This window comes from Pygocentrus nattereri, chromosome 17 (assembly GCF_015220715.1).
Source record: "Pygocentrus nattereri isolate fPygNat1 chromosome 17, fPygNat1.pri, whole genome shotgun sequence".
NCBI classification, from domain to species: domain Eukaryota; kingdom Metazoa; phylum Chordata; class Actinopteri; order Characiformes; family Serrasalmidae; genus Pygocentrus; species Pygocentrus nattereri.
This window is the reverse complement of record NC_051227.1, coordinates 36,556,703-36,584,248: the sequence shown is the minus strand read 5'-3', so window position 1 is coordinate 36,584,248 and position 27,546 is coordinate 36,556,703. Positions and strand designations below refer to the sequence as shown.

Here is a 27,546-nt window from a genome sequence, read left to right as displayed (position 1 = left end):
ACTACACCCTTTCATAGATATGTATTATCTTCCATGGTGTGCAAACATCCGCGACCCTGAGGGAGAAGCGGCTTGGAAAGTGTGTGTGTGTGTGTGTGTGTGTGTGTGTGTGTGTGTGTGCAAACATTATCAGAATACAAGAAATTTGTCCTTTACAAAAACACCAGGTTAATTCTTATAACATTAATATTAATTAGTTAAGATTTGTTTATTCTAGCCCCAGCTGAGAATGTCAGGCTCTACAGAAAGATTAAACTGGGCATCAAAACTCAAATTCATTACCATTTCACTTGTATGGTGTCAGTACAGCAACATGGATTGGAGGCAATTCATACTCTCCACCACTAGAGGGTGCTCACTTCACCACATTCCCTCCACCTGGAGAAGCCCTTGCTAGACAAACCTGTATCGCTGGTCAACAGCAAAACAGCACATGTTGTGTTTTGGATGCTGGTCAGCAGCACTGAAAGTTAATATGCTGATCACCACCAAAACCAGCACAGGCCGTGTTTTGGACATTATGCTGGTCAACCTACATGAGCATGCTGAGTGACCAACTGTGCTGTTATGTTTTTTCAGCAGGGGTCAAATGTAAGCAGGATCTTGGGGCAGCAATAACAATAAAACCTTTAAATATCTACAGGTCAAAATCAGCGCTGCGCTGTCAGGAGTGTAAGACTGAGGTTTTCACTGGTGTGAAGGGCAGTGATATATATATATATATATATATATATATATATATATATATATACACACATATAGAGGATGTGTTAACTTCAGAGGTGGATGAAGTACACAAATCATGTACTTGAGTCAAAGTAGAGACACCCAAGGTAAAATATAACTCCAGTAAAAGTAGAAGTCCTTACTCTAGATCTCAATTTGAGTAAAAGTACTAAAGTATTTACCTTCAAATGTACTTAAGTATAAAGTAAAAGTACTAAAAGCGTAATTCTGGCTCTGATGTCCTGTTATCATTTTTATAACCAGACTGGCTTCATGAACTCATTTCAGGTGAAAGTCCTCCAGCGTCTCTCTTGGTAAACCAGTCTTTTAATAGAACGTCATTAATTAGTGACGCTGACGTCTATTAAAATGATCATAAGCACAAAACACTGAAGGTAAACAGTTTCCATCAGGGAGAACCGAGTGGCTCTGAAATCACTTTTTACACACAAGCAAAGTTTCAGTTTCAGATTTATTTACAACTTAGTTCCAAGTTTAAGTTGAATAAAAACTGGCTTTAAACTCAGGATCACAGATGAGCTCCTTTACTGTGTTGATCTGTAGCCTCTGTTCATAAATATAAACCAGCCCAAACTAATTTATTATAAAATGAAAGTGTTTGTATGAATTCAGGAAAAAAGAAACGCGCCAGTCACGACTGCATATGTGGACATATTTCTATATTGTGCTCTATTTACACAAAGTTAGGTTAGTTCATCATTTATAGACGCATGTGCTCCCAAAGTTTTACGCTGCTGCGCTGATGTTGAACCGCGTGCTGCACTGGGTCGGTATGACCAACAGGTCAAAACCAGCTCTAAACAAAGTGACCGCTGGGCCCTGATTGGTGCTCTGGCTTTGCGCTTCTTTTCGACGTGTTACGTTTTTATACACACAGAAACCAAAAGGAACGACAGATTTCTCAAAATGTAGGAGGAAAAAGTCGGATATTAGACTCTGAAATGTAGTGGAGTGAAAGTAAAAAGTCGCCCAGAATGGAAAAACTTAAGTAAAGTACAGATACACGAAAAAAAACTACTTAAGTACAGTAACGAGTTACATTTACTCGGTTACTGTCCACCACTGCTTAACTTATTTTTACGTAGAAAATCAGCACCTTTGCTGCCCCGCACTAAGAGGAACTCTGTGTAATCTCATAGCAGGCGAATAAAACCTCTGATCATAATGAGCGCGACGGAATTTAAACTTTACTGAGCGCTCTGCTGCCCCCGGCCCCCTGGTCGCGCTCCGGGTGTTTGAGGTGTGGTGCTGTGGCGTTGCAGGCTCTGCTGAGGAGACCGTCTCGGATGCGGTGGCGCTGCGAGGCTGAACTTTTTCCGGTTGGAGACGTGGCTCTGCTTCCCACTCCGCTACAGCTCCGACTGCATGCCACCTCCGGGAAAGCGACCTCGACACTGGCGTTTGTTGGTTTTGTAAATATCAGGTTTTAAGCACCTCGAGACGGAGCCAAAAAATGGTAGGGATGAGTTTATCTGGGCTGTAAATCGAGCCGGGGTTACTTAGTTAGCCGCCTTGCTAGCTGGCTTTAAGTTCGACGGCTAGCTGGTTAGCTAACTAGCTAGCTCGCTGAGGAGCGAAGTAGGCTGAATGGCGGTGGACGCGGCGTTTAACACTGGCTTGACAAGTGGCCAGTTTAACATTTATAAAACAAGAATTTTGTCTAACCGTTTCCCGCAGTAAGATAACATCGGCATTGCGGAGTTTTCCCGTAGCTAGCCAAGTTAGCTAGCCAGCGAGCCTTATGTTAATGTTCGGTAGTTAGCTAACCTGGCTAGCTTAGCTGTAAGTCCCTAAAAGTACAGCCGGTAGATCTCCAGCAAGCTCGAATAAGCAAGTAGACACTTAATAATTTCCCATCTAAATAATCGACTCGACGTGGGTTAGCTAGGTGAACTTATTTGTTTGTCTCTCTGTAACTGTAGCTATCATTTGTTTATGACCCTTAAGTCCAGCTGGCAAGGCAACTTAACATAACTAACTATAAATGCTTTTAATATCACAACTAAAACTCATCAGCGGTGTAGAGAGCTTGTATGAAAAATCTAAAGCCTTGACATTTCATTTGTTAGTGTCAAATGATCACTTGTGACTTAATGTTACCATAAAATGTTCTATTGTGTGGTTGGGGGAACCTTTTTTATCTACCAGTTTGAATTAAATACTAACAGTTACACCTCAGAGATTAAATAACTACCTGCAGTGTTAAGTAAATCTTATATCAAGATCAGGAACCACAGAAACATTCACTGCTTTGGCATCCAGGTCTAGATTTTGGACTTATTTGATAAGGGGTCCTGACTAGATGTTTGGATTAACACATAATAAATGATGCTAAAATGACAGACGTGGTTCTGTGTCCGCAGGAGGATTTTGCGTATTTATTTATGTCCTTTTTAATACCTGTTCTAGGTGCTCTTGGCTGCAGCAGTGTGCACCAAGGCTGGAAAAGCCATAGTGTCACGGCAGTTTGTGGAGATGACACGCACTCGCATTGAGGGTCTTCTGGCTGCTTTCCCTAAACTGATGAGCACAGGAAAGCAGCACACGTTTGTGGAGACAGACAGTGTGCGTTATGTCTACCAGCCCCTAGAGAAGCTCTACATGGTTCTTGTCACTACGAAGAATAGCAACATTCTGGAGGACCTGGAGACGTTACGGCTCTTCTCCCGTGTGGTATGAGGTTATATTTTGCTTTTCTCTTCTCTGTATATACATCTCGTTAAATTGTGTGTACAGGTGGCTCAGTAACGTACATGCTTGTGTCTCTTCACAGATTCCTGAATACTGCCGTGTCCTGGAGGAGGGGGAAATCTCAGAGCACTGTTTCGATCTCATATTTGCTTTTGATGAGATTGTTGCGCTGGGCTACAGGGAGAATGTCAATCTAGCACAGATCCGTACCTTCACCGAGATGGACTCGCATGAGGAGAAGGTCTTCCGTGCAGTCAGAGAGGTTGGTTGGTTGCAGTGTTTCAATGAGGAGCATCTTCTCTGAAACTGCTGTTCTGTTGCGTAAATGATTTATCTCCATTTCGTATGCCAGACACAAGAACGAGAAGCAAATGCGGAGATGAGGCGGAAGGCTAAAGAGTTGCAGCAGGCAAGACGGGATGCTGAGCGTGCAGGCAAAAAAGCACCAGGCTTTGGAGGCTTTGGGAGTTCAGGCATGAGTGGTATCAGCCCAGCCACCATCATTACAGACTCAATTATGGAACCAGAGAAGCCGAAAATGGCACCAGCCCCACTTAGGTATGTGCACTGAGAACATGGACTTAGATCTTTAATACGTTACAGTGAATTCCTAACTATTCATGCATGAGTATGAGCAGAAATTGAAACAAAGCTGTGTGTTATGCAGGCCAAGTGGTCCTAGTAAAGCCCTAAAGCTGGGTGCCAAAGGAAAGGAGGTTGACAACTTTGTAGACAAACTTAAGTCGGAGGGTGAAAACATCATCATACCCAGTGCGGGAAAGAAGGCATCTGAAGCATCTAAAGTTCTTCAGCCTCCGGTGAACACTGAAAGGTATTGTAACAGTTATTTATCAGGAACCTTTCCTCAATTCTTTCAATGAGTAATTGTGTGTAGATATTGTATACATTCACACACTAAAACTGGCTGTCCATCCAAATGTAATATGTGCTCATTGTTTTTCCTATGGCTCAGTGTACATCTGAAGATAGAGGAGAAGATAGTACTCACCTGTGGACGGGATGGTGGACTGCAAAACATGGAGATTTTGGGCATGATAACCTTGAGGGTGTCGGATGACAAAAACGGCCGTATCCGTTTGCACATTAACAACAATGACAAGAAAGGAGTGCAGCTACAGGTGCTTTTGAGATTGCATGATCTGTAGAGTGTACATCCTGAAGGAAAATGCCACATGGTGAAACTAGGCTGTATGAAGTTTTTGCTGAAATTGTTGTAACTGATAAAATGATGTGCCCTGACAGATCACATATATAAAATTAAAATTAGAAAAAGCACTGAACACTTTGCAAAAGGCTTCAAGGCTCTTGTAACATTTGTTCTGCTGAACAAATCTGTGCTTGTGTAAAATATTATTTGGAAGCGACTCGATGTTATGTCTATGCCCCACCCACAATACTCAGCTACTATACTATAAGAGAAAATCTTTTTTTTTTTTTCTTTTTATTCAGACCCACCCCAATGTAGATAAGAAGCTGTTCACTGCAGAGTCATTGATTGGTCTGAAAAACCCAGAGAAGTCTTTCCCCGTCAACAATGATGTGGGTGTGCTGAAGTGGAGGCTGCAGAGCACAGATGAGTCCCTCATCCCTTTAACTAGTAAGCACGACCTGAGTTACGGCTTCTGCCCGAAAAAATGTTCCTAAATATATGTTTATTGGTTGTCTGTTAGTTGGTGACCTGTTAAGTGTATATGGTTGTGCTGTGCCCTTTCTTTAATGTAACGTTTGTTGTTGGGGTTTTTTTTTTTTCTGTAGTAAACTGCTGGCCCTCAGAAAGTGGTAATAACTGCGATGTCAATATTGAATATGAGCTCCAGGACGAAAGCCTTGAACTCAATGATGTAATCGTTAACATCCCTGTGCCGTAAGTACTTCATAAATGACATCTGGTGGGAAGGGGGCTTTGAATTGGATGCTGTTGGTTTAATCATGCGTTCTTCTTTTACAGGTCTGGAGTAGGTGCCCCTGTCATTGGAGATATTGACGGGGAGTATCGTCATGACAGCAGGAAAAACATCCTAGAATGGTGCCTACCTGTCATAGATGAAAATAACAAGAGTGGAAGTCTGGAATTCAGCATAGCTGGCAAACCAAATGACTTCTTCCCCGTCAATGTCTCCTTTGTGTCTAGACGCAACTACTCCGACATTCAGGTGAGTTAAGTCAGTTTTGTAGTTTTCAGGACAGGCTAGTCCAGAGACATAACATAGACTTATCTCTACTGTTTTTTGTTCATTTTTATTTTTGTGTGTGCGTGTATATATAAAATATTTTTATATAACATATTGAGGGCCCCACTAAAATTGCCTCTTGACCACCACCTAAAATATATATTTATTGTTAAATAATTAAGAAAACATAGGCTGTTTAGACATACTTGCTGATGTGTCTTCTTGCCAGCTATTTCTAAACAAAGGGCTTGTTTTTTTGTTTTTTTTTCCATGTAATTAAATGGCAATTTAAATAGCCTTTTATATCTGATTATCAATGTATTCAGAAATACATATGTTTGACTAAAAATAATTAAACAATTGTGGAGGCAAAGGCAGAGAATGTTACCACCAAGAACATCACAATTGTGATTTGGTCGCGGTTGAGAATGAAGAAGAGTTGATTGTGAGGAAAAAGTGTAGGAGAAGTGAAGTAATACTGTGATAACTAAAAAGATGTACTTAAGATGTGAGTTATATACTTTTATATACCAACCATTTTAAAGTTTTGTAAAACCTCATTCTCATATGGAAATCTATGCTTCTGTGCTAGCCAGTCACTTTATATTGATGAATATAAAATGGAAATGCATGTGTTCAAAATAATAATTTGAAAACTGCCTTTTTTTCTGCCTTGTTAATACAGGTGGCCAAAGTGACCCATGTAGAAGGAGACAGCCCAGTGAAATATTCCATCGAGACTTCGTTTGTCGTTGACAAGTATGAGATACTCTAAAGACTTCCTAAAAGAAATATTTTTCTAGCCTGCCTGCCTACCTGTGCAACAGTTTGGAGACAGTACACCAGACTCTCAAAATTCAATCCAGTGGCGTGCAGTATTGGTGTATTTATATGTTTGTATGGCAACAGAAATTATATATGTTTATACGAAAATAAGCAGCATCTACCATGAAGGCAGATGAGCCTGGAGTGTTGTGATTTGAGGCTGAGGCCACTGAGAAGTCATCATACCACAACATCTTGCAGCGTACCCTTAACCTGGACCAGTGGTCTTCACAACCCTTGAAATAAATTAGAGGTGGAGTTTGACCATTGCTGAGTGTAATGTTTTCCATTTCCAGAATTTGTAATTTAAGAGAGCCAGTAATTCTCACATATCAAGTACAATACAGTGGATTTGTTTACTTGAAATGAATGAAAATACCAGAAAGTAATATTTTGAATTTGAGTTTTTGCTTTGAATCCCAAAGAAACTAATTATAGGGCTGTATGTAGCTGTTGCTTGTTGTTTAACCAGCAATGTGTGATTTTGTTCTATAATAACGGGTTGACTGTTTGTTAATATGGGTGCATAGACTGGTGTTGGTAACAGGGTGCTCCAATACAAAATTACTAGTAAAAGCACAAAGTGGTAATATTGTTGAAACATTTTCTCTGAGGTGTATTCAAAGCCGTTTGTAAGTGTAGCAGTTTTATCCACGGTAGAACATCAGTAGTGTTAGCCTGCAAAAGTTCCTATCCGTCTGATGGTGGCCTGCACATCTCTAGAGGCTTTCACGTGTCTGCTACCACTCTGATTCCTGCCACTGCACCTTTTACAACTATTGGTCCTATATTAGTGTCGGGGCATGCTCAGAGAAGAACACTAATCAACTGAACCACCTGATAATGGAGCCATAAGAGTGACCCTAATAGCGTTCATAATGAAAGTCCAGTTGCGTTCTCAGCCATGAACATCAAGTAGTGCAGTTGAAATCTAAATCATTGAAGCCACTGGATCACACTGTACTGAGTGCAGTGTGTTTTCTGTGTGGACTCATGAACACATGAGGCTCGTATTTAATGTTGTCATCGGCTTTCATGGCTGTGCTGAAGCTTAATTCACGCAGCTGTAAGCCCTGCCTAAATGATTCTATTTTGTAATAATAGGCGCAAGCATTCACAAATATTTAAAGTACCTTGCTCAGCTTGATTTGAGAGTACCATTGTACCAGATGCCCTCTTCTGACATGCATTCTTTTTCTTGAGAGGAATATGCTTGGTCATTGGGTACCCTTTTTGCTTTTGCATTTTTTCCAAACCTTGCTGGACAATAGCTGACTTTTCAAGGAGTTATTTTAATAATCAAAAGAGATGTGGGAATTATAACATTCCAGCTTACAATAACTGTTTTGATATTAAAGCATATTGCTTGAATTTGAATGAAAGTGTGTTTCATTACTTGTGCATCTGGCATTAACTCTCATTTATAAGATCTGCATCCCTGTATGTCATTTTAGCATTTGAATTTAAAACTTAACATTGCTAGTAAAACGGACAAAGATTTAGAGCCGAACGGATGCTAATACGTTAGGACTTTGAGAATGCTGCATTTTAAGACAAAATGACCAAATTTATTTTTCTCATTTCATTAACACATAACCAATTAATATCCATGTGAAACATGAATTTTTGCATTTTTTAAAAATCCAAATGTTCTTTGATCTTGGCTGACCAAAAAACAGTAGAAATATTCGTAAACAGAATAGCACTACTGATATTACATTAATAGAATAACACTACTGACATGGACAATGTTAACAGAATAACTGACACTACATTAATAGAATAACACTACTGACATGGACAATGTTAACAGAATAACTGACACTACATTAATAGAATAACACTACTGACATGGACTACATTTTTAATAGAATAACTGACACTACATTAATAGAATAACACTATTGACATGGACGATGTTAACAGAATAACTGACACTACATTAATAGAATAACACTACTGACATGGACTACATTTAATAGAATAACTGACACTACATTAATAGAATAACACTACTGACATGGACTACATTTAATAGAATAACTGACACTACATTAATAGAATAACACTACTGACATGGACTACATTTAATAGAATAACTGACACTACATAAATAGAATAACACTACTGACATGGACTACATTTAATAGAATAACTGACACTACATTAATAGAATAACACTACTGACATGGACTACATTTAATAGAATAACTGACACTACATTAATAGAATAACACTACTGACATGGACGATGTTAACAGAATAACTGACACTACATTAATAGAATAACACTACTGACATGGACTACATTTAATAGAATAACTGACACTACATTAATAGAATAACACTACTGACATGGACTACATTTAATAGAATAACTGACACTACATAAATAGAATAACACTACTGACATGGACTACATTTAATAGAATAACTGACACTACATTAATAGAATAACACTACTGACATGGACTATGTTAACAATAACTGACACTACATTAATAGAATAACACTACTGACACTCACACTACAGAGTGAATCAAAAGTCACAGGACTTTATTTTATATTTTATGCTTTCACAAGCCTGCATGATTCGGTGCTAAAGGTGGTGTTTGTTGTGGATTTTCTCAGTATACACAATTTGTTTGAGAATAACATCGACACTACATTAATAGAATAACACTACTGACACCGACTCTGACACTACATTAATTCAGGGTGAGTCAAAAGTCACAGGACAGGTTTTTTTTATTATTTTATTTTGACTTTTATCTCTGGGGTCATCTCAAACAAATTGTGTATGCTGAGAAAATCCACAACAAACACCACCTTTAGCACCGTGAACATCGTGAAGGCTTGTGACATCATAAAAAATAAAACGTGTCCTGTGACTTGATTCACTGTAGAATAACACTACTGACACCGACACTATGTTAATAGAATAACACTACTGACACTGACACTGTTAATAAAATAACTACTGACACTATGTTAATAGAATAACACTACTGACACTGACTACATTAATAGAATAACTACTGACACAGACACTGTTTATAGAATACTGACACTGACTACATTAATGGAATAACTACTGACACTGACACTATGTTAATACAATAATGAACTGACATTGACTAAATTAATAGAATAACTACTGGCACTGACACTGTTTTTAGAATAACACTCCTGACACTGACACTATGTTAATAGAATAACTGCTGACACGGTCAACAGAATAACTACTGACACTGACTACATTAATAGAATAACTACTAACACTGACTACATTAATAGAATAACTACTGACACACTACATTAACAAAATAACTACTGACACTGTCAACAGAATAACTACTGACACTGACTACATTAATAGAATAACTATTGACACTGATTACATTAATAGAATAACTACTGACACTGACACTATGTTAATAGAATAACTACTGACACTGACACTGTTAATAGAATAACTACTGACATTACATTAAAACAATAACACTACTGACACTGACACTATGCTTATAGATTAACTACTGACACTGACACTATGTTAAAAGAATAATACTACCGACACTGACACTATGTTAATAGAATAACACTACTGACACTATGTTAATAGAATAACACTACTGACATTACATTAATACAATAACACTACGGACACTGACACTATGTTAATAGAATAACTACTGACACTGACTACATTAATAGAATAACTACTAACACTGACACTATGTCAATAGAATAACTACTGACACACTACATTAATAGAATAACTACTAACACTGACTACATTAATAGAACAACTACTGACACTGACTACATTAATAGAACAACTACCGACACTGACACTATGTTAATAGAATAACTACTGACACTGACACTATGTTAATAGAATAACACTACTGACACTATGTTAATAGAATAACACTACTGACATTACATTAATACAATAACACTACTGACACTGACACTATGTAAATAGAATAACACTACTGACACTATGTTAATAGAATAACACTACTGACATTACATTAATACAATAACACTACTGACACTATGTTAATAGAATAACACTACTGACATTACATTAATACAATAACACTACTGACACTGACTACATTAATAGAATAACTACTGACACTGACACTGATAGAGTAGCGCTACTGACACCGACTCTGCGCTGATAGAGTAACACTGCACTATTGGCGCAACGCTGATAGAGTAGCATTACTGACTCTGCGCCACCGAATTAATAAAATAAGGAAGGTTGAAATTCTTAATATGAAATCCTCTCCTGGGGCACTCTCTGAAGTCGGGGGCACTCTCTGAAGTCGGAAGCCCAGGCGCCGCTGTGCACTCAGGGCTAAAGCCGTCTTTGAAGCCATTGTCTCTCGCGCTGGTTTAGCTCAGAGGTTACTTCCTTTTCTAAAGCCGATTAGACTTGCTTCCCGTTTGGGATCGAACCTCGGGCGCTGTCCAGTGTTTTCCTTCTTCTCAAAGCAAAGCGATTCCCGGCATGAACGGAGTGGCGGTCAGAGAATAAATGGGCTAAAATGTCTGTGGAGGGTTTATACACGACCCCTTCACCTGCACAGTTCACTCATAGACGGAGTTCGGCCCGCTCAGCAGAGCGGCGGGAGGTCACTGAACCGAACCCAGAAATACAGCAACAGTAAATCTGAACCACAGAACGTTTTTCCCCATAGTCTCACAATGTCACCAGCCTAAAGAGAAAAGTTAGTCGCTTTATTCTTCTCATTCGTGTCTGTTTTAAAGCAGTGCACGCTTTGGCCAGTAGGGGGTGCTGTCCCCGCGAAAACGCATATCAACTCAACCCGTACAGAGTTGCAGTGAACACAGTAAGAGCGCTGTTACCAACAAGCCCGTCGTTTAGGTCCGTGGAAATGGAAAATGTGGGCGCAAAACGTGTTCAGGGGCAGACTAATCAGAAAAAAGGGCTCTACTATTATTACAAGCTTGACATCCTAATAATAAAAGTACCCTTTCAGGTGCTATATAGAACCCTTTTCAAAAGAACCATCCATAGCACATTCTCCATCAGCCTAAAGAACCCTTTCACAACTGCAGAGAACCTTTAAATCAGGCAAAAAGTTCGATCAGGCAATATCGAACTAATTTACTAAGCCCTTGCAAAACCATTTGGCTCAAAATGTTTATCACGTGAAACCTACACTCTCAAAAAGACGCTTCTTCACGGGACCTTTAGTGAGGGGAATGGTTCTCTTTGGGGTTTTCATGTTTGAAGGGTTCCTTGCAGGTGAAATGGCTCTTCAGATTGATGGGAAATGTGTTGTTGTTTTTATATAGAACCTTTTTGAAAAATGGCTCTAAGTAGCCCGAAAAAGGGTTCTGCTGATATCACAAGCTTGACACCGTAACAGCAGCAGGGCTGTAGAGGACCATATACAACATACCCTTCAACAGTCTGAGGAACCATTTCACCCTGCAAACAGCCATTTAAGCACGAAATGGCTCTATTATTACATATCTAGAACCATTCCCTTTACTAAAGAACAGAGGTGTCAAATTCAGGTCCAGAAAGTAAAAGTCCTTCCCAGGATTTTGTTCCAACAGGCTGGCTTCTCTAGTTAGATCACACCACCAGCAGAGCTGTCCAGCCTGTTGGAACAAAATCCTGGGAAGGACTTTTACTTTCTGGACCTGAATTTGACACCTCTGCTAAAGAAGAGCCGCTTTTTAAAGCGTGTGGTGTTTTATTATCAAGTCTCTACAAACAAGCGCGCCGTTAATCACGAGTTTAGCTGTTCATTAAAGGGTTAATGAGCGGTTTTGTGCGGCCGTTGTAGCTTTAAGGGCTGAAGACACGCCCACTTCCCTGGTTGGAGATGTACTATGGACCCTGTTTGAAAACGGCTCAGCGGAGTGAGTGGACAGTGACCGCGGCCTTTCAGCGATGATCTGTGTCCTGCTAGTCGCGGGCCATGGGACGGTTTTGGAGACGCAGATTAAGGTATAAAGCTTTTAAACGCTGAGCTTCAAGCAGAGCGTCCTCACCCACGCTGATGATGTTAGCGCTCGTTGCGTAATAAACAGCGAAAGTTGGGTTTATATCGGACATTCGCTGCACTCTCGACTTTCTCTCTTTGATTTCTCGCGAAAAAAGAGTGCTAAACTATAATCACACCTGCATTCTCTCACTCTGGAGAACATAAGAGTGCGCTGAGTGTAAAGGCGCCCAACAGCCCAAACACTGACGCGTTACTGTGTAAGGGAGCGTCTGAAAGTGCACACTATACATTTGAACGTAAAAGTCAGAAATATAACTAAAAATCAACAAAATAACACTTAAAAATATTTACAGATTGTAGTAGGTATTCAAGAGGATCACTGACTTACTACAGGTAAAATATTGAATGTCAATCATGCAGCATGAATACAATAATACATTTAAAATGTAAAGTTATTGTTAAAAACCAGCGGAGTAACATGTTAACGTTTTTAAAGGTTGTAGTAGATATTTGTAGTAAATATTTGTAGTAGGTATGTAAGCTGTGCTGAAAACATGGACAACAAAAAAAACCAAACAAATGTTTCTGAAGTGTTCAGGATGTAAAGGCTCCTAACAGTACAGCGCTGACGCGTTACTGTGTAAGGGAGCATCTAAAAAGTGCGCAACCTGTAAAACTGAAGGTATACATTTTAACGCATGAAAAATTGCAGTGGTCAGTTTTTAGGGTGTTTTTCGGCTTACTATACATGACATTTCACAAGAAGGGACTGATTTACTACAGATGAAAAACTGAACATAAGTTGTATGGCATGGATAGAGTAACACATTTAAAATGTAAAATTACCACTAAAGCTCAACCAAGTAACACTGAAGCACTTTATGTACTTGTATCCATGTATGTTTTTTTTATCTGTAGTCATTCCCCTAGATACCTGCTACAAATATCTGCTACAGCCTTCAAAATGTTAAAACCTTACTTTTTTGTGCGATAATTTTACATTTCTACATATTACTGTATTCATGCTGTGTGGCTTACATCCAGTATTTTGTCTATAGTAAGTCAGTGATCCCCTTAGATGCCTACAACAACACTGAAGAGTTTCAGTGTTTGTTGATTTTTAGTTTTGATTTTAAAAATAAAATTGAATGTGTTAAAGTATAAGCCTTTTTAGTTGTCCCCTTTTTTGTTATAGTTTGTGATCCGTGTTTGTAGGAGCGATAAAATTGAGGTTTGATTATCATTGCATGTTTATTTCATGAGAAATTGAAGAGAGAAGGTTGAATATCGAACGAATAGGAGTCCAGTATAAAACCACTTTCGCTGCGCTACATAAAGCAGTGCTTCCCAACATTGGTCCCCACTGTACTGCACAGTTTAGGTTTTTTCTTTGCTACAGACAAACCTGATCCAGATTATCAGCTTGTTAACAAGCCCATCCTGAGCTTACTGGGTCTTTTACAGCACAAAAACATGCAGGGCAAGTGTGCTCCAGGACCAGGGTTGGGAAACCTGGGACATACAGCGCTGCAATTCCTGAAGACAGTCATGAGTCCGTGAACTGATCTCAGATCAGATTTAAATCACTCCAGCTCCTGAGGTGGTATCTGAATGTAGTCTCCAGAATACAGTTAGAAGTAGAGCAGAGGGCGTGGACAGGAAACTTAAGGGCATGAATTTAACACACTTCAGGTTTTCTAGGGTTTTTCACTGCATCCCACATGCACCAACTGAACATGCTCATAGGATGAGGAAAAGCTTTGCTTATTTTGCACTTTTCCTCTTCTTTCTGGAAGAATGATGTTACAGGTTTGTATGGCCATCTGGCTGGGGTGCCCAAAGCCCTGCTCCCTGGAGTTGGGGGGAAGAAAATACTTGATTTCTGGTGGGAAACGGTCAACACGTGAGTTACGTTCAGTTTAACTTTCATTTGTCATTGGAAGAGAGATGTACTGCCAGATCCGCTTCATTCATATTGCATTTTGTCTCCTGTAGACGGCAGCTCTTCAGTGAAGTCTATCTAGTCACAAATGCAGATAAGTGAGTGAACCTGTATGTGAACTAGCTGCCAAATAATGACCTATTTGAACCTCTAATAGTAGAACAATAATCTGTCTTACTTTCTGTTAACCTGTTATTTGATTAGAATCACGTGCTGTCTGTCACTGTCATTCTAGGTACAAACATTACGAGCGCTGGGCAACCGCTAATGACTTCCCGGTGGAGAACGTGGTGAATGATGGCAGTACTACTTTAGATGACCGACTCGGGGCTGTAGCTGACCTGGAGCTGGCCATCCGAAGCCGTCAACTGCAAGACGATATCATGGTGGTAAGGCACAGTATGAATACATCATGGCCCAGACTGCAGGTCTCTCATGGTTAGGCTTGGTATGCTTGGGACGACCTGTTAAACAGTATTTGCAGTTAATGTCTTAGAAATGATGTCTCTGTGTGTAGATTGCAGGAGACATGCTTTGTGCTGACCAGAACTTTGACATTGCGCAAGTTATCCGCTTCTTCAAGTCCAAGGTAAGAACAACCTGTTAGTATGTTAAGTGGTATATATGGTGACATAACACAGTTCATAATTCGTAGATTCGTCTCGTTCACGTGCAGCTTTTCCATAAGCCTTGCGCTATATCAGTATTAAACCCACTAATCCGAATAAAGTGTATAATGTAGTTAGTTAGCGACAGTGTTATAAGCACAGTACTGTTTATTATTATTATTATTATTGTTGTTATTATTATTATTATTATTATTATTAGGTGCCATCAAGTTGGTTCCAGCTCACTTTCAGTGCATATAGTAGCAGTGTATAGGAGTTTCTCCCAAATATCCAGTCTTCTGTTTGGATCTTCAGGTTTCTTAAAGGCTTGTTCAAGATGATTCTTATGGTGTCCATCCTCCACTTTGTAGCTGACCATCCTCTTCCTCTTTTACCTTCAACTGTAATAGTCTTTTCCAATGAGTTGATTTGTCTCATATGTCTGAAATAAGATAGCTTTAGTTTGATAATCTGAGCTTTGTGAGAGAGGTGAGGCTTGATTTGGTCAAGAATCCATGTGCTCATTTTCTTTGCTGTCCAAGGTCATTTTAAAAGCATTCACCTGTAAAAGCATCAATATTTTTCCTGGCCCACATGTATTTATTTGTTTATTTATTTCTATGTAAATTTGATTATTTACATATAGAGGTAAATCAAAGCTGGTGTTGTTCAATATTTCAGTCTGGGGAGCTGGCTATATATTATGAGCTGGAGGAAGGGGAGAAATGCTGCTCCAGAGGAATTGTGGAAGTGTGTCCAGAGTCTCATAGGTAAGGACTGTTTTGGAACTATCTGAACAGCCTTTGTGTTTTAACACATTTTTTTCTGTTATTAGAAAAAACTAAACCTCAGTGATGTCAGTAAGAGTTGCTCTCAGTCAGGCCACGGCTGATAAACTACATCCCTTCATTTTAAAGAGTTTGGGGGCTATTTAGTGTCATCTAGTAGGTGGCACTAAGTAGGTGTGTCCAACTCATAAAAGGGTTTCCTGCATTTTTAGTGTTTTCTTCATGTTACTATTTTCCATATTTCATTCTGAAATCATTCTAAAATGTGGGGAAAAAAAAAAAAAAAAAATATATATATATATATAATCTATTTTTTTAACTATACTCATGTGCTGAGCACCTAATAAACTGCTGAAAAGTAGTTGTTGCAGGGCTGGGGCTGGTTGGAGGCCAGGGGGGTGTGAGCATTAAAAAAATACTAATTATAACTGAATGTTTTGGACATAAGTTCATACATAGGATCCTCCGTTTAGATTTTTCTCAAACACATTTCAAGCATTTAAGCATAAACCCTTAAGTCTTTCACGTGTTTACCATGATGGAAAAAATACAAAATGTACGTTAAGGAAGGTGAGTTCAAATATTTGATTGTACTGTAATGTTGTGTCAGTGTTTACAGATATACATCATGTACAGTACTGCTTTAAGGTATTGATCAGTTGGGTAATTATTTATTTGCTCAGAACACATTAGAATAAATGCCAAAAACATTACTATAATAGGTAGTGAATATAGGGCATCCAGGAGAAATCTGGAGCCAAGTGTGTTCTTCTGACTAGCTCACATCACCTCACATCACTTTTTTTGAAAATAAGAAATTATTGCGTTTATTCTAATGTTATATGTTTTGATCACCCAAGATGCATGAACAGTTCTGTATGTGCTGCTTGCTGAAATGGACAGAAGTTGGCTGGTGTGTGTTTCAGGATCACCCGTTTCCTTGAGAAGCCACAGGAGGGCGTCACTGCATCTCGTCTGGCCAGTGTGGTTTTCTACTGCCTCCGCAAAGAAACGCTATCTTACCTTTCAGACTTCCTGCTCCAGCAGCCAAATGTGGAAGACAAGACGTTTGGCAGATTCTGGGTCAGTGCTTCTGTTCGTTTTTGACAAACAGCACTGTGAACAAGAGCAATCTGACTTTAGCAAAAGTGGAATGGTCACTTCAGAGTTGTGTTTTCAGCCCTTTGCTGACGTTTGTTGCTCTGTTGATGTACTGTTTCCTAGGAATGGCTCATAAATGAAGAAAAATTGCCAGTATATGGCATGAAGCTTCCAACAGGGTTCCAACTAATTGGACAAGTGGTGGGTACCTCAATGATATGCATTGCCATGACATCAGTTTATCCTGACGTCCAGCTGGAAGGCTATGTAAGTTAGTTTAAAGCGAGAGCTTGGTGAAAAAAACAAATTTTCCAGATTTTTCCTTTTACCCTGGATGTTGTGGATCATAGACATGTTTGGTGTCTGAAGTTTGCTTATTTAGTTCTGGACTGGAGCTACAAGGCTAATGAATCAGACAAGTGATGGAAGCATGTACCCCACCATTTAGCATTGTGTAACAGCATCAGACACTTCCCTGAAACCACATTGAGTGTTAAGTAATGTCAAACAGCCCTGCTTATGTCGTTTGGATATTGCGCGGCACTGTTATCTTAAAAGAATACACAACGTAGTGGCATAGCTTAAAAACAGAAGTAGCCATCTTGAAGCCTGACTTTTGTCCTGTCTCTTTATTGTCTGTGTTCATACAGGGCCTATCTGACTACACAAAATGGCTTGCACATTACTCAGCTAAGCAGCAAGAGTCTCCCGCCAAACCTGTCACATGTCGTTCCTACGCCAGGTGAGTCACAAAGCATAACACACCCACCACCTTGATTGACGTTCAACAGTGTTCACTCTTCATTGTGCTCGCTCTCTCGCTCTCTCTTTCTCTCTCTCTCTCTCTCTCTCTCTCTCTCTCTCTCTCTCTCTAGAGATCTCTCTCTCTCTCTCTCTCTCTCTCTCTCTCTCTCTCTCTCTCTCTCTCTCTCTCTCTCTCTCTCTCTCTCTCTCTCTCTCTCTCTCTCTCTCTCTCTCTCTCTCTCTCTCTCTCTCTCTTCCTCTCTTCTCTCTCTCTCTCTCTCTCTCTCTCTCTCTCTCTCTCTCTCTCTCTCTCTTCCTCTCTCTCTCTCTCTCTCTTCCTCTCTTCTCTCTCTCTCTTCTCTCTCTCTCTTCTCTCTCTCTCTCTCTCTCTCTCTCTCTCCTCTCTCTCTCTCTCTCTCTCTCTCTCGGTTTCTCACTGTTTACAGAGTCGGCCTGATGGGGAATCCCTCGGATGGCTTCAACGGGAAAACTATCGCTCTGACCATTTCTAACTTCTGGGCTGAAGTCACTCTGGTGGAGAGCCAGACTCTGGTACACTAAAGTTTGCAAGCAAATTTTTTTTCTTTAATTTAATACATTTTGTGTGTAAAACTTTGAGTTGAACTTTGGTGATCTTTAAAGCTGCAATATAAGTATAAAAAAAAAAAAAAATTTTTTTGTTAGATCATGACAACATGCTTGCTAATAGTGCCCCTTGCTAGAGAAACATGAGACTATAGCACACCTCTAATTGAGTCATTTTTTCAAAGCCATGCCGACGTACATGATCATTGACGATATCCAATTACCCAGATCTAATGCTGAAAATACAATGAGCTTTCTTTCAATACTCATTGCAGTGATCAGATGCATCCGCTCGTTGGGGTCCAAAAAACAACCGACATTACGAAATGTTCCTCGAATGGCACTGTTGCTTTGGCTGTGTTCATCTCTGAAGTGGCAGGGATTGAATATCCTGAATGGAGGACTTGTTGAGATGTGCTTAGACACTGGTTGAACATTTCTTTCCCCACTGTCTATAAAAAAAACATGTGAAAGCATAACTACATGTTAAACAGTCAGTCAAGAGACGGCATTAGCGTTACTTTTATTTACTGTTTGTGGTAGGGGAGTTTCTTTGCTAACAGCAGCTGCACACAGGCCTCACTGCTGCTAACCGTGGCAGTTATCTATACTTTCTTGCTCCAGATCAGTGTGCAGCACTATGTTGTGGCAAGTGTAAAGTTATCTGATATAGTTATGTTCACGTTTGTGTTTTTACTGTTTACGGTTAGTGACTTACTACTTAGTTAAACTGCAGAAGTCTAGTGTAACTGCAGCTTAAAGCCAACGTAAAAAAGCCAAAGTTTCCTCATCTTCACTGTTTGTGTTTAGGTCCTCCTGCCTCATCCTCTCAACGACCCCACTGAGTTTGGCAGTCTGCAGGATCTGTTTCGTATCAGCCGCAAAGAGGGGTTTGTTCTTTTTTCAGTAATACTTCCTGCCCGTGTTAGTTGAGTACGCAGGCAATACGTCCTGTATGAAATTACAGTGAAAGAATAACATCTTATGTTCTTTCTGCCCAGGTATTTGGGAGGTCTCAGGCTGCTACAGGCTACCTGTAAGAAGTTTTACCAGTTCTGCTCAAAGCAAGGGTGAGCCTCATGATACTGTCCAAATCCTAGTTATAAGACAGCGGGTTATAACAGAATCCACTGTTTTTAAAGCATAATTAAATGGTTAAGATCTGAGTGAAGACATTCAGAGAGTAAACAGTCATTCATGTAAAATGCTCCATTCTGGAAATACTTTGAGTCAGGATTGTCTGCAGTGGTGCTGAAAGCTTTTAGTGCTTCTAAAGACTCCCTCACAGAAAGTTAATACTTGTATATAATATTATATTATATAATGGTTACAAATATGTTGCCTGATGCCTCACACTTAGTAGCAGTTTTAGGATAAAAATGTTTAGTCTGAAACAAATTGTTTTTAAATCCATTTGTAGCAGAGAGTTACGTGCAGGGTGTTGAGTAAAATGGTCTCCAGAGAAAACGGCTTTATTGCTGTTTTTCCGTCATCAACACTGCATATAAAAATCAAAACAAATCTGTGGATTCATTGGTTGTTCTGGACAGTAAATACAATGGCAATGTTTGTGTTGTGGACATGGTGGCCCCTGTTCATCACCACCAAGTTAACTATTTCACATCAAACAGCTCTGACTGCCCTACATCTCAGTTGAATTAAGCAGGAATGTTGAAAAGTAAGCGTAATTTCCCTTTAAAGTGATAGTCAATGTTACACAGTTCCCTTACTATAGATTCAGTTTATCAGCCATAGAGAACAGTATGTCATACAGTATCAGATACCACATAAACGAGTCTGAGATGATTAAACTCAGCAGGGTTAGAGACGAGCGTGTGATGATTTAGGCATGCGGTTTACATAATGCAAACTAATGTAAATAGCCATCTGTCATTTGTTAGCTATATTAGCCTCATAACTCCAGTGCAGTTCTTAAGAAGCAACCATGTTTTGAGTACATTTGGGATAAAACTATAAAACTGTAAAAAATTGATTTGTCATTGAACTGTCACTTTTAAGCATCCTTTTACTGGCGATATAATGTGAGCCACTGGAGAGATAAATAGCACAGACCATTGACAGCTTGGTTTCTCTCCGTATCAGTGTGTTGTGCTTTTCGCTTTGTGTTGACAGCATTGCTCTCACCAAGCAGAACTTCACTCTAAAGTACGACACGAACATCCCACGTCAGGTGGTAAGTCTAATTGGCCCTGTATGGTCCTCTGTTGTTATGTCAACACTAATACTAGGTTTCAAAATAGAGAATTAATATGCTTCAGAATTCATGTGTACTTCTCTGGTCATTTCTAGGGACTAGCTGGAAGTAGGTAAGTTGAGTCTTCTTAAGTAAAGATATCAGGAACTCATGGTTTTATTTAGTTAGACCATACAAAACCAAATTCTGTTCTAATAAACCTGAGACGACTCCAATAAGTAAGTAAGTCAAATAAGTAAGCCTGTATGCAGCAAAATAGAAAAAAAAATGACCTGTAATGATGAAGAAATTATGCACATAAAATATTCAGAGTGTTTCATAGTAAATTAGAAAGTGCATCATTGTGGCTCTAATAATTATTAAAAATAACTTTTTAAAATTATTTTATACACTTGAAAATGCCAAAAATGTAGATTTTGAGATGGACCAGAAGAAATAAATTAAACATAAAAAGTCGTTAGGAGGCCTAAAACTAGCATTTATGTAATATTGTGTAGAACAGCACTGCTCCCCTTGGAATCATCAGTTTTGACAATGCTTTTCTATGTGTTCTCTAACTACAATATCCAGCATGCATTGCATAAATGCATTATATAGCCATTATGATCCCCCTACAAGACTGTACATAAATGTACTGATGTGGAGGCTTATAAATATAGCCATAGTGATGATCAGCAGTAACTGTAGCTATTTGGCTTACTTTTAAATAAATGCTTGTATTTTTCTTAGTTTTGAAACTCTGAAGTCTCGCTTCAAACACTCTAGATTACCGCTGTAAGAGGCGAGTAGCAATGTTCACATCAGATGTAGCGGTACTGACATTTCTAATTTTGGCCAGAAAGCCCCTTTAACTTAAGAATGTCTTCTACTATAACGTTACCATTTAAGAGAAATTAGGTTTTGTTATGATAGTGATATGTGATATTAATTTTTTATTTTTTTTGGTCAAGTGCAATAGTGTCTGCTACCCTGAAGTGCCTCATGAAGTTTTACAACATCACAGAAGACGTATGTTTAATGTTTTTTTTAATTTTTAAAAAATTAGATTTAACATTCAAAATGTTGAATTTTGATCGAATAAAGAAATTAAGAAATTAATGGTGTTTTTTTTGCCAGGACCTTCCTAAACCAATCAGAGCAAACTTCATACTGAACGTGGAGACAGATGAGCTCTTTATCACGGCTGGTTTGCAGGACAGGGTGGTGCAGGTCAGTCCTGCATGAGTGGAGGTCAGTTCTGCATGACGTGGCAGATTCTTTCTGTCCTGGACGTGCACATTTCTTACATCAGTGCTGTTTCTTGCAGGTCTATGAGGGTTTGGTATACATGGACTTCAGCAAGCAGCTGATGGAGGAGCGAGGTTACGGTACTGGCTTTAAAATCTTTGCGCTGGGAGCCAACTCTCATTGAAGAGCCTTTTTTTGTGGAAGTTAAGACAGAATCAATGGGTAGATCCTATTACGCTGTCGTAGCTCACATCCCTCCTGAATCTCCTTGGAACATCACCCCCTCATTATCCTCAAATCTTTTGCTTCTTGTGTTAGTTTAGCTCTGTTGTGTTTCCAAGAGGGAACCTATTCGTGAACAACACATCACTACAGTTTGCACATGTATATTGTTCATCCACAAGAGCAAGATTATCCTACTTAGAGGACATGGGTTTAGGTTTCATGGGGCTTTATGGATTTTGCTTAAAGTTATTCTGATGCTGGGTCCTACAATGAAGCAGTGTGTGTATTCTGCTTGATCCTGGTCCCCCACAAGCACTCAGTGTGTTTTCTGTAGCTTAGTGCTCTCTGTCTGTTTGTTTAGGGGAGTATATCCCCTTGGATATGAGCAGCCTCCCCACATTTTGGTTGGGTTACCTAGGGGATCCAAGTGATTCTGGCCGCATTCACAGCAACGTGAGACAGCGCTGGCTAAATGGTAAGTGTCAAGAATGCAGTGAACATGAGCCTTTGTCTATTTAACCAGCTCTTCATCTAATTTCTTATGCCATGTTGTTCTTGTCCAGGTGAAACCGATGTTGTTGAAGCCATGAAACGTTTCGCTGAACTCACAGACGAGGCCAGGTTTGTTAAAAAAAATGACGTTAACTGTCTACATGTGGACCATTAATTAAGGGAATAGTTAAATTCTTCATTCAACTGTACTTAGGAAAAGAAACTTTTTGGTGATGAGCGCGTTTTGAGTCTGTGTTTTCAAAGGTGTTTGAAGTCGGAGGTGCTGAAATTTTAAGCAGCTTGTAAACAACTGCTTTTTTGATCTTCATTTTTTGGATAACAGAATGTGTCATCACGTGCTATAATGTGATAAGAGAAAATAATATACTGTGCTCACTCTGTGCTCACTGCTCTCTCTGGACAAACTATGTATATGCTCTTTCTGGACAAGTGTGTATGTATACGCCAAGATTCAGTACTGAACGGGAGACACAGTTGCTGAAAACATAACTGTGGTCTATGGGACATTTAAAATATTGAATTAATGTTATAGTTTTTTTTTCTCGCTTTGATAAAGAAATATTTTATTCATGTGGTTATACCATTAGCCTTCCAGTACCAGTACGTATACATTTAATTCAGTTTTAACAATCTAAATTTGTAGTAAAAATGTAGTGGAAAGTCTTTGCCCTATCCCCAACTGTCTGATTTGTGAATCATTTCATTTGTGTATTCTCTAATCTTCCCCTTATTAATGATAAAGAGAATTTGGCCTGTGTGCAACCTCAAATTTGTTCCTCAGTTAAACAGAAAGTAACGAAAAAAACACTTAAGACATCCCAAACATGCCTTTGAACATGCTTCAGTTACACATTGTTCATAAGATTTTTATTTTTTTTTAAAAATATTTTTAATAAGTTTAAAGTCAATATTAGGCTGCTTTGCTGCAGAGACTGGTCTACAGCTCCGCTTCCACTTTCACTCTGGATGCCTTAATTTACTCACGTTTTAGCGGCACACCCCCAAAGTGGCCAACAGTTGGTGAGAGAAGAGATCTGGCCTGCTGCAGTGAAAATACAGCATTAACGTAAACAGTGTGTGGCTGCTGCAAATCCTGAAAACAGCCTTTATTAATGTAGTTTGCATTTGTATGCAACAGTTTCTGCACCCCTGGTCAAATACCATGTTGACCTTTAAGTGTAAATGTGTGAACACATCCTCTGCAAAGAACACGCTTCTGGACATTATAATGCACAATTTCTGTTTATTTGCTGAATTGGACAAGTAGGAGAAAAAGATAATGCATGTGCAAAAGTTATGGCACATTCAATATTTTATGCTTTATATTTTTCAGTATGTTTGACTCGGCACATAAATAGAAATGCTGCACAAAAATTAGCAGAAACATGCCATTTTTAAGTGTGTTCTCTGTAGAGGATGGATAACTTAATTTTCATTGAAAATTTCTTTGAAAATCAACAAAACATGTCATTTGACCAGGGATGCTCAAACGTCTGCATACAACTGTATAATATAATTCAAGCTCCAACCTAAAGGAAGAACACATAGATCTTTACAAGGCTCAAATTATTTTAATATTCTTTTTTTTATATATATAATTATATTGTTTCTTAAGCAGTTTTTAAACTTGATTAGTTTGACCAAAGGAGGCCCTGTAATGTAATTTGTACATGATTTGACTGGCCAACTCATACAGGGTAAAGGATCAGTGTAATTTCCTCAAATTACCTTGAATTTCATCAGAATTTGGCGCTAAAAAAATAAACCTCAAAATGCCACACTGGACCCCTATTTTCAACAGCAATTTGAAATGATGGTGCATAATCACAACGTAAGATTTTGGTGAGTGGTTGAAGTGCCGTGAAAGTGAAACTTTGAAAACGCCTTCCAACAAGACAGAAAATACATTGCCTTAATACTTTCGAGAGATTTAATCTTCCCTCTTCTCATCATTTGGTTACCACCAAAAATGTTGTGGGTTTTGGTAGTCATGTCATGAACCTGAGGATTTCTGAATTGGGTCAAATGAAGCTCCATTTTAGCTGTTAGCCTTGATTTCATATTGTAGAATAAAAAAATAAAAGGAAGTGCTGTTTTTTTATTACCAGGTTGTGCTTTTCTATACTTTTCTATTACTAAGATGTTGATTTAAACAGCTATTACAAAGGGAGTAATAGAAGATAATTCATTCAGTATAGTGGACCTGTAAAACCTACAGACATGGCAGATTCATACTGGATTAAAATCTCAGATCTCGTTGGTAATCACTCACATTACAGCACCTCCTGAGGTGAAACTAATCCAGCTCAAATAGGGCTTTAGTTAAGCAATTCTGTAATCTAGGAGTTCTGTAGCCCTCCCTCACCCCCAACTTCCCATGTCCCTGCTGTGCGGTGTTGAAAACATTTAAGTATTCATTTAAGATAATGACGGTCATAAAATTCTTTATATAAAACTCTGTAAAGATAGTTGTTAAATCTTTGTTTTGTTATGCTTACTTACAATATGGGAATAACTTGCTGTGTTTCATGACACCTTGTTTCGTTCATGAAGGGCAGCCTTCCACACTAAGGACTGGCCCAAACTAGCTCAGCTTATGGATGAAAACTTTGAGCTGAGGCGGTAAGATCTACACTTTCTGACTTATGATGTAGTGTGATGTCTGTCATGAACTACACAGTCTATCAAACTGTCCTTTGCCCTGCAGATCCATTTACACTGATGACTGTTTGGGTCCAGGAAATCTCAAAATGGTACAACTGGCAAGACAGGTAAAGTATGGAGAAAGAGAGAACAGTCACTTGGGGTGATTTTATGGCTTTTGAACCCATATAACTCCAGTAAAGTCTCTAAAGAATTTTATTCTTGTTTGTATGCACCACAGTTTGGCTCTGCTGTGAAATTGCCTGGCAGCGGTGGGGCTGTTGTGGGCTTGTGTATGGATCCTGACCGACTGGTAAAACAGACTTTATTAGTTGCTTGAATACTTTACTTGCTATAAGTAATAGGGTACAGCATAAAGGGCAACTGCGTTATTATTGCACCCTTGGTAAAGTTTATATTTGTCATGGAAAATACGTCTTTGTGGTTAATTAGCTCTTAGATATAACACTGAAGATGTAAGGATAACTTCTAAACTTTAATTGAAGTACATTTAGTCTAAAAACAAAAAAACTCTATATTTATCTGTGTCACATTTATTGGCATCCGTGCATTTAGTACTCTAGTGCAATCTCCCTTTGCCATCATTACAGCACTGAGTTTTCCTGTGATGATGGAAGAGAATGGAGCATACATAGCAAGAAATCTGAGACCACAACTCAATGTAGAATCTCTCTAAATCCTCAGGGGTCTTAGGTGCCCTCTTCTGTAAAGTCATCTTAATCTCAACCCACAGGTCAGGGGACTGGGATGTCGGTTTCATAAGCTTGATTCTGTGGTCACAGAACCATTTTTGTTTGGATTTAGATCATTGCCCTGCTGAAAGATCCAACCACAAGCCAGTTTTAGCTTGACAGAAGCAGCCAGCTTTATGTTTAAAATCCCCTGGTCTTTTATGGAGTCTATTATGCCTTGTGTCCCAAAAAGGTTCTAAATATTTTTGGAGACGTGGTGCCTCCAGAATGATACCATCTTATGCAAAATCTCTAATCATGATCCTTTGAGAATTTTTAACCATCATCATCATCATCACTGTGTGGGGGTAAAATAAACATGCGTCTCTTCCATGCAGATTCACTATAGCTCTGGTTGTTTTAATCTTTAAACAAATTATTAGAGGATTTGGGCATTTTCAGGTGTGTGTTTTTGTTTGCGTAAACTAAATTGACTTCAGTTCTGATGGTTTCCTCATATTTTAATGAGACGGATCTAAGTTACCACAAAGACATATTTTCGTGACCTGTTCTACCCATCTCTTTGACCCAGACTGCCAGTAATGATGGAGCTGGCTGTACTTGGCTGATAGAAAATCTATCACCTAAAATATTACTGCAGTTTTTTTTTTCACTCATGCCATTTTTGATGTATATCAATACACATATTTTTGGCCTAGTCTGGTGCTTTAAGCTAGTCAGTATAAATGCAATAAAGTTAACAATTGATTAGATCTAGTGATATTAAATAGCTATTAAACGGTGCATTTAATGTTGAAAATACATGTGAAAATATGTACAGGAATATGGTATCAGTATGCTTGCTTTTTTTGTTCCACCAGGTGGAGATGAAGAGAGCGTTTCAGGAGGCCGGCTGTGTTTTCTGCCTTATTGTGCCTCACAGGCCGTCTAAATCAGTGGAGAGTTCAAAATAACTTTTTCATTGAGTGTGCATAATCAATAGGGTGACATCTTCTACTCTTAGGAAAGATGATGCTGCCAAAGCTTGCTGCCAAAGGGGGGGGGGGTGTTTGTTATGCTCTACAAGAGGTCATTGTTACTGGCCACTGTGTTGACCCTGGTATGTGCTACAGTGTATTTGTAGCAGTGGACGCAGATGTGAATCATTGAAGCTATGCTGCTGCATGTCTCAGGCAGCAGAAACAATTGACTTGTTAAAGTGCTATCAATGCCAGCATTGTACACCCTTCCTGTCCCTGTGTGTCAAGCCAATAATAGCACAAGACTGAGAACCAAAATGTTTATTATAATGGGTGTGATTTATTCTAAAATAGACTTGTGCAATTCAGATAGTACTGTGTTTTCGCAGAAACTACTACAATGTAAGACAGTGTAGCTCTATATAGATCAAATTCAATTGAATCTACTAAACAGTGTGTTAGTACATCAGATCGGCGTACACTATATGCATCACGTACCTCACAGATTTTATATAGTGTCATATACAAAATGTAATTGATTTTAACTTTCATTTTAATTGTACCGACTGAAGCCATCTTGATAAATCTATTTTAAATAAATGAACAGAAATCCTTAGAAAAGGATGAGAAATATAGTGTTTATTTTCTTTAGCCTGCAGGGGCAGTTAACTAAAGATGTAGTATATACATTTGTACCCTGGTTGCAACACTGTCTGTATTAGCTAAATAAAAATATTTATACATTTTCTTCATATCTCTACGCATATCATGTCCAAAAGTCTGTGGACACTTGCTCATGCAAAACTGGATGATTAGTTCTTGATCACTC

The 27,546-nt window shown here is 38.9% G+C and overlaps 2 protein-coding genes across 3 annotated transcripts; both read left to right on the top strand.

The window, feature by feature from the left end:
• Positions 1-1,986: 1,986 nt before the first annotated feature.
• arcn1b (archain 1b) lies at positions 1,987-6,844 on the top strand. The gene is made up of 10 exons (XM_017713039.2): positions 1,987-2,203; positions 3,157-3,420; positions 3,521-3,700; positions 3,791-3,996; positions 4,106-4,270; positions 4,412-4,577; positions 4,909-5,056; positions 5,215-5,323; positions 5,408-5,612; positions 6,316-6,844. Exons 1-10 carry the CDS (start codon positions 2,201-2,203, stop codon positions 6,403-6,405), a joined length of 1,536 nt encoding a protein of 511 aa, XP_017568528.1. The 5' UTR covers positions 1,987-2,200; the 3' UTR covers positions 6,406-6,844.
• A 5,474-nt stretch (positions 6,845-12,318) lies between these two features.
• Positions 12,319-27,338, top strand: LOC108436512 (glucuronokinase with putative uridyl pyrophosphorylase). Of its 2 annotated transcripts, XM_017713040.2 has the most exons (23): positions 12,319-12,456; positions 14,251-14,357; positions 14,450-14,494; positions 14,632-14,785; positions 14,914-14,985; positions 15,686-15,774; positions 16,719-16,875; positions 17,017-17,094; positions 17,544-17,635; positions 18,084-18,189; positions 19,033-19,112; positions 19,224-19,292; positions 20,356-20,416; positions 20,533-20,549; positions 21,388-21,445; positions 21,554-21,646; positions 21,744-21,804; positions 22,251-22,364; positions 22,453-22,510; positions 24,956-25,024; positions 25,110-25,173; positions 25,287-25,358; positions 26,619-27,338. In XM_017713040.2, exons 1-23 carry the CDS (start codon positions 12,400-12,402, stop codon positions 26,709-26,711), a joined length of 1,866 nt encoding a protein of 621 aa, XP_017568529.1. In that variant the 5' UTR covers positions 12,319-12,399; the 3' UTR covers positions 26,712-27,338. The 2 variants fall into 2 exon arrangements, 1 of the variants encoding a protein (XP_017568529.1); XR_001858532.2 differs by lacking the exon at positions 26,619-27,338 and having other exon boundaries at positions 24,961-25,024.
• Positions 27,339-27,546: the final 208 nt, after the last annotated feature.